Source organism: Heterodontus francisci, chromosome 38 (genome assembly GCF_036365525.1).
Source record: "Heterodontus francisci isolate sHetFra1 chromosome 38, sHetFra1.hap1, whole genome shotgun sequence".
In the NCBI taxonomy this organism is placed as follows: Eukaryota; Metazoa; Chordata; class Chondrichthyes; order Heterodontiformes; family Heterodontidae; genus Heterodontus; species Heterodontus francisci.
In genome coordinates this window covers 32,150,277-32,162,928 of record NC_090408.1, presented here as the reverse complement: position 1 = coordinate 32,162,928, position 12,652 = coordinate 32,150,277, and the positions used below count along the sequence as shown (strand labels likewise).

At 43.1% G+C, this 12,652-nt stretch overlaps 1 protein-coding gene across 1 annotated transcript in view; it reads left to right on the top strand.

The window, feature by feature from the left end:
* The window catches only part of LOC137352504 (NT-3 growth factor receptor-like), a 603,448-nt gene that overhangs the window by 586,656 nt on the left and 4,140 nt on the right, over nucleotides 1-12,652 (top strand). The window contains exon 16 of the mRNA XM_068018049.1: nucleotides 7,786-7,944. Within this exon, the coding sequence (XP_067874150.1) occupies nucleotides 7,786-7,944 (159 nt within the window). The remainder of the gene's footprint in view (nucleotides 1-7,785; nucleotides 7,945-12,652) is intronic.

The following is a 12,652-nucleotide window of genomic DNA, read 5'->3' as shown; positions in this document are numbered from 1 at the left end:
GATTCTAGCCTCTTGTGCATCCACTATCTCATCATCCCACAATTGTCAGGTGTACCTTTCGCCACCTAGCCCATGCTTTTGAAATCCCTCCTTAAACCCCTTACCCTTCCACCTTTAAGACCTTCTTTAATACCTAATTGTGTGACCAAGCTTTTGGCCACACTTCCTAATGACTCCTTCTTTGGCTAGACATCTCGTTTTTTTTAAATTGCACCTCTGTGAAGTGCCCTGGGATGTTTCTCTGCATTAAAACACAACATAAATGTAAGTTATTATTGCTGTTGTGTTATTACAATTTAAGTGCTTCATTTAGAACACATTATTACAAGGAAGGTGTCTCTCTAATATTGACTGTTCTCTTGTCAAACTCTCTATTTCCCTTTAAGAAGCTATCATTATTCTTATTCACCAGGCAGTTTAGATTCCTTCAAAAAACATTCCCTTTTGCAGAATCTGTCTTACTGCATTCGCATTTAATTCCAGGAGGACTGTAGCACTAGTACTTGTGGGATACTGGCAAATGGGATTGGGCCACTGCAGTTGGCTCATGATTCACTGCTGAATGGAAGGGACCAACAGTTACATGAATGGAACACCAGGGTCTGTTTATCACTCTACAGAACTCTGTGCCAGGGAGAATGCCAGTCTTATTGAACAACACCAGGTCTGTCAATGTTAAATAAGCAACCTCCTGTTTTGGACAATTTGCAGAGAATCTGTAAATATGGTATAATTTGATATAAAGCTGATCCAATATTTTTCAATATAGTTGTTCCTATTCTATTTCAAGTAAATTGATATCATATTAAGCAATACAGACTGGATGGTGCCAAGTTAATTCCTGTGCTATGCTGAGATAAGTGGTCCTGCCAAAGTTGGTGTTGCAGTGCTCGAGCCAGTTTCAGTGCCTCTGGGCTAGGGAGGGGAAATATCATACAGGGTTCCTGCATATGTGCAGCCTTTGGGTGAGGAGGGATTCAGGGTCAGCAGTGGTGTCCCCTAGCACATATCCTGCTGATACTCTAGGATTATTTTTACCTAATGCACCCAGCGGCTAGCTAAGGAATTGAGCTGACCTTTTCCTTTACACCCCAGCCAGTCTGAACCCATCTGCTTCCCACCCAATGAACGAGGTTAAAATTGCCCCCTTGCCATCCAGACTCTTGAAGATGGACCACTAGTTGAGATAGAGATAGCCCCCAGCAGCCATGTTGCAAGATTCAGAAACTTCAGAGAAGTGAGAAAAACAGAGGAAAATGCACGTGAATGTTTGAGGATTATATAAGAGGATGAGGATATTTTATGATAGTTTTAAAATAGTACCCCAAATTCAACACCTGTCACCTTCTGCCAGGTGAACAACCAACACTTCAATGCAAGGTTTGACACGATTTCTGGACGAAAATGTCTACTTTGTAAAATGGCTTTTTTTCAAAAATGGCTGCTTTACTGGATGAAAAATTTAACCAGCTTCTTCCAGTACAGGTGCAACACCTCGGGGACCTCAAGCGGAAAAAAAGTTCCACTCTGAGAATGACTCTGATAGATATTTAATGTTCTCTCTGTAATGCTGACAAAAGCCTCATGTGAAATGAGTTCAGGCAGCCTCAGTCCAGCACCAGTGTACATCAGTTCACAGACTTGAACTCTCTTCCAGCATGCCGGTATTTGGCACTAAGTTGGCACTTGGTGAGACCACAGGGGTAGAGACATCAAAATGCTTTCCCATTTTGCAGTCAATATCTGAGATTACCACAGATGAAAACCCTCAGGACTGATGTGGGAGGACAAGGTCAGCAGGCTGCCTGTCCCCTGCTGAATCTGATTAAATAGATTGCAATCCACTTTCTCATAACAGAGTGAAGACAGAGAATCTGAAGGGGACAACTGGTGCAAGTCAGTCTGTTCGTCAGTCTGAGCACTTTTTTTTTGTTGCATGCCAAAATCGTTGCATCAACTCTTGCTGCCCAATCCTACTTAACAGAAATCAAATGTCTGTGAACCCCGGGTCACTGGGGCATCACTTAACAACCGTTTCCCTAAAATTAAATGATAGTTCATTATTGAAGTATTTAATATTAGTTTCACTGGCACATGAAAAATGTATTCATTTAAGCAAATCAACTGTAGTGAATCCTTGGCTTTGCCTTGTGCTTGTTGCTGTAAAGTCAATTAGAGGGTATTTGATACTATCTGGGACCCAGATCATTTCACAATTGTAAATTACTGCATGGAGATTTAATTATTCCAGGATTTACTAGTCACTGCAACCCACTCTCGAGCAAAACAAAGACCTGTTGCTGCAGATATGCGCCAAATCAACAGAAATGAATTGAGTTTGAAGCCTCCAAGTCCCCTGGGTTCCCGAGTGCTCCTTTCTTCAGAGTTTGATCTTATTTATTCGTCAAATAATTTTAAAGGCTGTGATATATTTTAAGAGCTCCGCCGTGTGCAGTCAGGAAGAGATTGGCACTTTGACACCAGGATTGTGAATGGTCACACCGGCTGCGGGCTGCTTATTTGGTAAATCTCAGGCTGCACTGAGCAAATAATTCAGTGAGCACTAAGACCTTGGGGAATCCTTACAGTATTGCTGTATAATCCCATTGGAAATCTTTTTGTGTCCTCCTCTTATTCAGTCTAATAGCCCAGTGACATGAGAATAAAGGCATTGTGAATACCATACGCTAACATTAAAGAAACCTGATACACATAGATTTGATGCACTGACTTAGACATTGCCCTTTGCAACCCCAAAATTCAGCCCAGACCTGCATGTTGAGTATCTTCCTCAATCAATCTCCCACTGGCTGTGTTCAGACAGGTAGGAAGTGCATTGGCCTCCAGTGCAAACCTTCCCCTTATTGGGCAATAATTTACAAATCCCTTTAGCGAGGCCACAGGATTCAAGAGGAGAAGATTGTACTCTGCTGAGGAGAGGAGGGGGCCCTATTATAGAGGGGAAGGGAGAGGACACTGTTAGGATGAGAAGGCACCTCTGTTGTGACGCAGTGTTGTTTCTCAATCTATCCAGTGTCTTATTTTTATTTTCTTACAAATCTGCCAATAAACATGTTGGCCATGCTGTTTAAGAGGGTTACAAGATCACTCGGTTTCAACAGATAAGAGAAGGCTCAATTGAATTCTGAGATTGCTGTGCTGTTGATCACCAATTCAGAAACACAAATCCCATCAATATCACTTACTGTTCCCATGATGAAGCTGTTAGTCGGCTTCCAATGCAACTGATGTAAATGCTGCAGACATGAGTGTAAGAGAAAGGAGTCAGGCTTTTCACTAAATTGTGTATATTAGAATTTGCAAAGCATCGTTTAAATTTACTGCAACACTCTGACCTTCCTTCTACTCCAATTAATGATAACCTTGATTAAGCAATCACCTATTACATGCAGCTCAATTTCCTCAGATTTAACAAGGTTTCTGTACAATCGGTTGACCTTGCACATTCTGTGAACTGATGAATGGCATTGATATCAGAAGCAATAGAATTACTTGGGAATGACAAATGTCATTTGGTCAACCGATCCCTGTCGGTGTTTATTCTCCACATGAGCTGTAGACTTCATGTCAGCTCTGTTTCCATCTCCCTCCTATCTCCTTCAACCACCTGATCAGACCTATTCTTTCTTACAAGTTGGCATGATTTCGGCTTCACTCACTAACTCCAGTAATACATTCTATAGCCTCATACCCTGCGTAGAACAGTTTCTCTTGTACTCTGTTAAATCTTACATTTAATCTTATCTTTATGCCCATGTCTTAGACTTGTCAATTAGTGCAGTCTCTTTCTATTTATCTTCTTTCATGCCTTCATCATTTTAAGCATCCATTCCAACTATTTTCCCAATTTCCTTTCCTCTTGGGTCCTTGAACATGTTGTTGCCTCCTAGCTCTCTATCCATTTCTCCTAAAATTCCCTGTTCAAATTCCTCCATTCTGGCTTCTAGCCTGCTCACAGGATAGAAACTGTCTTGTCCAATGTCATGAATGGTGTCCAATATAATCATGACCATGATGCCTTTATCCCCTCTTGAATTCTCTTCAGTGCTTGATGTGATTGGCTTTACCAGTGTCACTGCTGTGTCATATAGCTCTAAGCACTCCCTGTGCATGGTTCCACTCCTACCTGTCTACACACAGCCAGTGCATCTCCAAAAATGGCTTCTCTTCCCTCTACCATACTGTTACCTTCTCACTCTATTCTCAACCACCCATTCCCCCCGCCACCAACTCCAACCTCCTGTTTCTTATCTAGATCAACTTTCACACATACGCTGATAATTCTCAGTCTACATCTCTACCAGTACTCGCAACCCCAGATCGCTTCTGGCCTGTCCAACATAAAGTCTCAGGTGAGTCACCAGTGCCCAGGTGAATGCCAACCTCAGCCTGGACACAGTCTTCCGGTTCCACACTGGGAAGGGGTAAAAGGCACTCTGTATTTCTCATCTTTCTTCATTGAGAGCAAAGATCATTGCAGGTTAACAAGTGGTGGAACTTGTGTCCAAACTGTTCTCCTTCATGGTTTGCAATTCCATGGCACACAGTGGAAGGGCAATCTCTAGCCCATGTGCAACAATGCAAGATCAAGCTATGAGGTGCGATGTGGATTTGTGGGATAAAGAGAAAGTGGCTACAGAGAGGGGCGACTAGGCCAACCTGTCCCCAAATTCCCTGGAAGGAGAGCCAGCCTCATGGCAAGAACACTTCTTTGGCAAAGTCCCAAACAAGAAGACTTGGATTCGGTCTGGCAAATGGCACAGGTCTTGGATGCATTTGGATTTGTGAAACAAAAATGTGGCACAATGCAAAGATCCTCTCACCTCATTGAGAAAAGATGTCTGTTGTGTGGCTGATGAAAAAAAACCTCTAAGACTTAAGATGACAGCTGCTGGTAAACCACACAGGAGGCTGAATACATTCTCATATCCTCGCCTCAATGCTTACCATGGATTGAGTTGCAGAGGGACAAATACCTTCTTTGAACTTAAATGTAACTTAAAAGAGCCTCTATTGAAGAGGCACCACCAATATACAGTAACAAAAAAACAAAAACTTTAAAGGAGCAGAGAGACAAATATCTGCTGATGAAACTCTGCACCTCTGATTGGTGGAACTGTAAGGGTTTCAGTTCCCTTCGTCCTTACAATAATTCTTGGACCCCAAAATTACAAGAAGAAAATACACGTGACAAAACAGGTTTTGGCTCAACCTAAATTTGTTTGTTTATTAGACCAACAAAACCACAGTACAAACCCCTCTATGATTTGACAGAAAATTACAATCACCTGCACAGTTGGTCATTACTGATATTGATTTTAGGCCTCAATCTGGAGATGACTGGTCCCGTCTGTCTTCATCTGACTGCAATGCCCACGTTCTGATGCTGTCCTTATAGTGTTCCAGCCATGCTATCCCACACCGGGGCCTCAAGCCTTTGTCTCATTATCAGCCTGCTGAGTTGGTCTTTCACACCTCTTTATCTTGGTCTCTCAATCTCCTGAACGATGCAGAATTGCAAGGTCAAAGACAACTCCTTATCTCCTCCCTTGCTGTCTTCACAGCATAAAGATAATGTGATTTCCCTCAGGGTGATGGGCGCTTAGCTCATGGCATTATTCAGGTGTTAGTGTGTCTTCCATTCTTGCCAGGAACTGATCGAATGGTAGCAATTTGTCCTTGTTCTGTTGCTTGTGAAGGGCAAGCGCTGTCCACCGAGGGAGGGCTTGTCAATTTTCCCAACCATGTAGCGACTGTCATCGGGTGGGTGAAGAGGTAAGCAGGGTAAAGGTCAATCCACATTGCTGACTGTCCACACACCCCATTAGCAACGTGCCCTTGGCAAGAATAGAAAGAGAAAGCAAATTGACCCTTGTATCTGGAGTCAGTCAGCAATGAGAAGACTAAGCATGTCACAGCAGTGAATTTGTTTTCAGGGGAAATGGATCATTCACTGAGATGGGAATTAATTCACCATCTCAGCCTCTCCTTTTGACTCTACAGTGATGGATGTAGCTATGATCCGTGCACTTCAGTGATGTTCAAAGATTGCCTCTTGACTCCTGTAAATGTTCATGGTGTGACTCTTTGATGTGCATTCAAGCTGTAGTCTGATGCACCATCCCTACCCAGACACTGCGAAGCGCTCATTTAGAACAATCACTCGGCACTGGGATTCCATCAGTTACTCGAAACTCTCGACGATGCTAAAGAATTAGTTCATTTTCCGATTGCTAGCCTGAGCTTCACAAACGACACACGACAGAAGGCAGACTTCAAAATCCAGTGAGTGCTGGAGATTTGTGAAGTGAAAAAAAAATGTTGTTTATTAATAAGAGTATAGGGCAGGAGTCAATGCAGCTGGCTTTGTCACACAGCAGGTACCGCCAGTTACAGGTTCCAACCTGAATAAACCTTCAATAATCTGAATGTGCTAAACCAACAAATGCTGAGTTACATAAACAATAACATCTGGAGGTGACTTAGTAATAGTTGTTCCATTCATTATAGTGACACATTGGCACGCTGAGAGATGGAGAGAGATAGGAGGAAAGGTGAAGTGAGAGATGAAGAAAGGTTGGAGAGAGATTTGTGCTCTTTACATTCTAAAGTTATACATGTTCCTATCAGGCACTGTGTCACACTCAGGATACCTCACCAGACACCGTGGGCTGGATTTTTGTTCTGAGGTCGGAACCCCGACATTGAGAGCGTTTCCGGGTCCCAACCCCGCATCGCGTCGGCGGCTGATGCTCAACGTGATTTTTGACAAGGTGGCCAGGGTGTGCACTTGTCATCCAATTAATGATAGCAAGCAGGCTCCCGAGGGACAATAGGAAGGCCGCCAGTGAGGACAGATCGGTCGACTCACTGTCAGAGGTGGTCTGCCAATGTAGGTAGGAGAGAGGGAAGGTGCCTCAAGATGACTTTTTAAAAACTTAAAAATAAAAAGTGGCCAAGTTATCATCGTGGCGGTGGATGGGAGAGTCTCCCTCCACAGGGCAGCCCAGTGTGTGGCGGGAAATTGCGGGATTATCCGTCTCCAGGCCCACCTCCACAGCCATTTGAAAACTCAGCCTCATCAGTCTGCTCTCTCTCTTTAACAAGAGATTACACTTGAAAGGTGGCAAAAATGAGGGGGGATGAGGTGAAAGGAGACTAGATAAAGCGAGGGGGGTGAGGAGTAAGGGAAGGGTGGAGGCATAAATTTTTTTAAATTGTCTCTGATATCGCATGAGGTCATTTCTTATTGGCTGGAACCGAAACACAATCAATTATATGACAATTGTGCCTTTCACTTTGGAATGGGATACCATTTCCAATCTGAGAATTTTCTAGCTTCTTTAAACAAGGAACCAGCACACACCTGCTGAACCCATGCTGCTGATGTTTCTTTGCCTGTGTCTTTGTATGTTGGTGCACGTGTCTGTACATTGTGTATTTCTTCATGTCTATATGTTTGCGTGTTCTAATGTTGTGGTGATGCAGCCAATGTTGTGCAGTCTTTCTCAACAGGGATAATCTATGTGCATTGATTTAAATGACAAGGTGGCATTTGTGCAATATGGCTAAGATCAGAAGCCATAAACCTACATTCCACCAAGCTATGACATTACACAGTACTTCCTCCTTGCGTTAGTCCACACTGTGCCTGGGGTTTTTGCTGTTGGATTATGTTGTGACAAGGTATAGCATAATGTAGCTGATGTTCCTGGCACTTCTCTGTAACTCAGTTATTCACTTTCTTGATTGGTGGTTTTCCAGGTGGGTGGTCACACCATGCTTCCGATCCGCTGGATGCCTCCTGAGAGTATAATGTATCGCAAGTTCACCACCGAGAGCGACATCTGGAGCTTCGGAGTGATCCTGTGGGAGATCTTCACCTACGGCAAACAACCCTGGTTCCAACTCTCAAACAATGAGGTAACAGACTGAAAGAAACATTCCTGGGAAAGTGTTGCAGGGCGGTGTTAATAGGAGAGAAAGGCTAGAATTGCTACAAAGAACATAATGCTTAGAGTCACAAACCACTTGTGAGCCGAGAGCCTGTCAGCCTCACGTTTTGGTCTCTCAGGGTACACACTGTTCATTCTGCAACTGGTCAACCTGTGTTTCCTTGAGCGACAATATGATGAATTAGTCAGATTGATCAAGGACAGATTATATTCAGTAGCAGATGTTGTGCTATTTTCTGTGGGCTCATTTTTCAATGATTAACACAGGATTCTGCCTCTTTATGATGTTAGAACTTTGATGGGAGACATTGGCTGTTATACTTCAGTTTATTAATGTTTTAGTCATATCTGCTGCTTTAGAACCTTTGTATATTTTCTCAATATTAAATTGAATCTCTAATTCATCTTTCCCATTTTCCAATCCTCTGTGAATCTCTCAATTTTAAACTTTTCCTTTGAACCTCCTTCCCCCACCTCCATCTGCAAATGTTTACATTCTACTTTCAGTGTATTTATCAAACTCATTCAGCAATATTGCAAACAGCAGAGATGCCTGTCCAGTTCGATCCACCACCACTGGCCAACATTATTTCCTATTATTTACCCAATTGGTTTTTCAATGTACATCCTCATTTATCCTAACACCTTTCACTTTGGTCATCATAAGTCTTGTAAGTGAACTTGTTCTGGAAACTGGTGAGAATTGGCACTGAAAGTTCCCTCAAGTCCAAGGGACATGTATATCTGGCGTGCATAACCATTTTTACTGTCCATCACCTAAACTGGCTGGACCAGATCTAATGGACAACCATGGATCAATCTCTCTCTGCCAAAACCAACTACTCCTGAAGATCATCCTTCAGAGCAAATTTAAGCCATTTATCCCTACTACCAAACATCTACATAAACCCCTCTCCCCTCAACACCCCACAAAGCATGTGACTGGAGCTTTGATATCACAAAAATTGAGACCATCCATTCAGCTCCTTCCCCACCTTTCCTTATCCCAGCAAGGCATACGCTTGTCACCAATTCCATCAACCTCCTCGTACACTTTCATGTTGAACCAGACTGTTTGCAAGCTCGGCATTCTATACAACCTCGAACTGAGTTTCCAACCCATATCCTCACCATCATATACAGTAATGTTGCTCACCTCCACCCCTGCCTCAGCTCACAGAAAGATTTCACATTGTAGATCTTCAATTGTAAATCTCTGGAAGAAGCACACAGCACTAACTTCTGATTGCTGCTGTAAACTGAACCTTTATTATTGGCTTCCTCTAGTGGCACACTGTACATGCTACACCAAGCATGAATGAGCAATACACTACATATCAAATGAACAATTGTAAACTCTCTGTAAACTCCTCTGGCCCTACAATCCATCTGAACTCTCCATTTGCCTGATTCCAGCCTCTGCTGTCTATCTGCCCTCCGCTCCCTACCTCACTCCATTCCATCATACTCTGGAATTCCTTCCCTAAACCCATCTGGCTCTCGGCCTCAGTTTCTTTTAAGACGCTCTTTAAAACTTCTCTTTTAAATCAAGCTTTTGAACACCTAATATTTCCTTCTTTGTCTCGGAGTCCATTTCTGTCAATGCACTGTGGGATATGTTACAGGTGCTATGTAAATACAGGTGATCGCTGTTGTTGTTCCAACTGAAGCTATCCTCAGTGGCACAGGTCCTGATCCTCTCCACACAGCTCTGCCCCACACCCCTCTGGGCACAGATCTTCCACTTGGGACTCACTGTGTTATCGAGGTAGTTGTACTCATGAATAGGTGATCAGAACTGAATGTCGCCAAAATTAAAAAGTAATTAATTAAACTAATTAGTGACATGCATAATATAAGAGGAAGGGATTAACTATTTTGTTCATAAAGCTGTGAAGATTTAATTTTCTTTATTGTCATTTAATTTTTCTGTTTCAATGTTCTCTCAGTTCCCGATGTATCCACACTCATTCTATTTGTGCCTGGTAATTAAGTGCATGCTGCAGGCTGTTGGGTGAGTGGTGCAGTTGGAATCTGATGATGATCCAGATAAGCTTCTCTTTTCATTTGCATAATTCTATTTAGCAGAACAGTGTTCTCACGTTGTGAATAGATGTGACCACTCTAGGACCTGTAGCTGTTTCACGCAAGTAGATTTTATCAGTGCCGTTAGCTCATAATTACTGTGCCACGCCGGGAACTTGACTAGCCAATTAGATGCACAGCGACTTGCATTGCCATGTTCATCCAGGAAACCCACTTAAAAATTCACTTATTAAGATATACAGATTAAATAGGTGTGGAGAAAAATAATGATTCAATCGCTGGATGATATTGACCCCTCGAGCACTGGCCATTCCCTCACCAGGTGATATTAACCCCCTGCCTTCTGGCCATTTCCTCCCTGGGTGATAATAGCCTCCTAAATGCTGGTGATTCACTTGCTGACTGATATTAACCTCTGACTGCTGGCAATTCTCTCACTGGCTCGTATAAGGCACAGGGACATCAGGGAGTGGACTAGGCCCTTCCTGGAACAGGGTGGGCCATTCAGCCCCTTGAACCTATTCTGCTATCCAATGAGCTCATGGCTGATCTGTAACCTAACATCATGTATCTGCTTGTGCCCCATATTTCTTAATACGTTTGGTTAACAAAAGTCTACCAATCTCAGATATAAAATTTACAATTGATCTAGCATCAATTGCTGTTTGTGGAAGAGAGTTTCAAGCTATTTGTGTCAAAGTGTTTCCTAATTTCACTCCTGAAAGGTCTGACCCTAATTTTTAAGCTATGCCTCCTCGTCCTAGACTCCCCAACCAACGGAAATAGTTTCTCTCTTTCTACCCTATCCGTTCCCCCTAAATTGCAGGGAACACAACCCTAGTTTGCTTAATCTCTCCTCGTAATTTAACCCTTGGAGTCCAGGTATCATTCTGGTAAATCTACGCTGCATTCCCTCCAAGACCAATATATCCTTCCTATAGTGTGGTGCCCAGAACAGCTGAGAGTGCTTCAGGTGTGGTCTAACCAGGGCTTTATATAGCTGAAGCATGACTTCTACCCTCTTGTATTCTGTTCCTCAAGATATAAAGGCTAGCATTCCATTAGCTCTTTTGATTACTTTCTGTACCTGTTCATGACATTTTTATGATCTATATACCTGGACCCCCAATTCTCTTTGGACTTCCACTCAGCCCTTCGAGCCTGCTGCCCTAATTCTCTTTGGACTTCCACTCAGCCCTTCGAGCCTGCTGCCCTGTTCCATTAGATTATGATGTTCTTTACCTCAGCACCATTTTGCCTGCCTTTGCTCCATATCCCTCACCTAATCCATGAATGCTGAGTATTCCCTGCCTGAGTGACGTTAACCTCCAAATAGCTGAATATACAGAACAGCCATCAACTGAGTTAATAATTGCAGCATAATATGTATTTTTTTGTCATTTTTAATTTATATTTTTCTTGTTTTTTTTTGGTAATTCCCCTGGACTCCCTGTTGTAACTTAATCCCTAACCTAAGAGGTCAATGGTGCTCTAGCTCAGTGCCTGCATCTCACTGTTCATTTGGGCAGTTCAAATACTGAGGAGATGCATGGAAATGCCCTGCATAATTTGGCCTCTTCTACTTCCTTATGTGAATAAGCATGGGCTAATTTCCTTCTTTCTATTACAGGTTTGGCATTTCACATAAAGGAAGTGTCTCAAAGAGGTTAACAAGGGGGAAAGGTGGAGTCAATCAGGAAAAGGGGAACATTAAAGGGAGAAAGCATAGCACCATTATGGCACCATAGCGGCACAGTGGCACAGTGGTTAGCACCGCAGCCTCACAGCACCAGTGACCCGTGTTCAATTCTAGGTACTGCCTGTGTGGAGTTTGCAAGTTCTCCCTGTGTCTGCATGGGTTTCCTCCGGGCGCTCCAGTTTCCTCCCACATGCCAAAGACTTGCTGGTTGATAGGTTAATTGGCCATTATAAAATTGCCCCTAGTATACGGATGTGGTAGGAATATGGAATTAGTGTAGGATTAGTATAAATGGGTGGTTGATGGTCGGCACAGACTCGGTGGGCCGAAGGGCCTGTTTCAGTGCTGTATCTCTAAAAACTAAAAAAAAATTAAAGAGAATGGTTTTAGAGGGAGCGAATGAGAACAGCACAGCCAAAGGGAAGGAATTTTAGAGCCTTCTGAATGCAAAGAGGGAGCTCAGTACATCAAAGAGAAGGGTCTTTAGAAACAATTTGGATGAAGCTGGGCACAGTCAAGGAGAAGAGTGTTTTTACAGGCAAAGAAAGGCAAAGTGGTTTGGGGAAAGATTTAAAGGAGTCAGAGGAGCATTGAGTGAGTAAACAAACTCCAGTGGTAGAGGAGAAAAGGCTGGAGGCAAGCAGCGACCCAGAGTGGGAAGGTGTACTTTAGGACAGAAGGCTGGAGAAGTTCATTTAGAAAGGATGGAGTCTGGTCATAGTGAAATTTGAAGGCGAGGACAATCTATGGAGCTTGGCAAAGATAACAGTGCAGGACTGGTGGGCGAGACCTTGGAGTACAGAGTTCTCGATTAGCTGAAGTGGTAGGAACATCTCGATGAGAGGGTGGAGAAGCCATTCTTCAAAGTGTAGCTTCGGGTTTCAGTAATGGTAAAGGTAGAGGTAAAGATCTTCATAAGTATCAAGGAGAT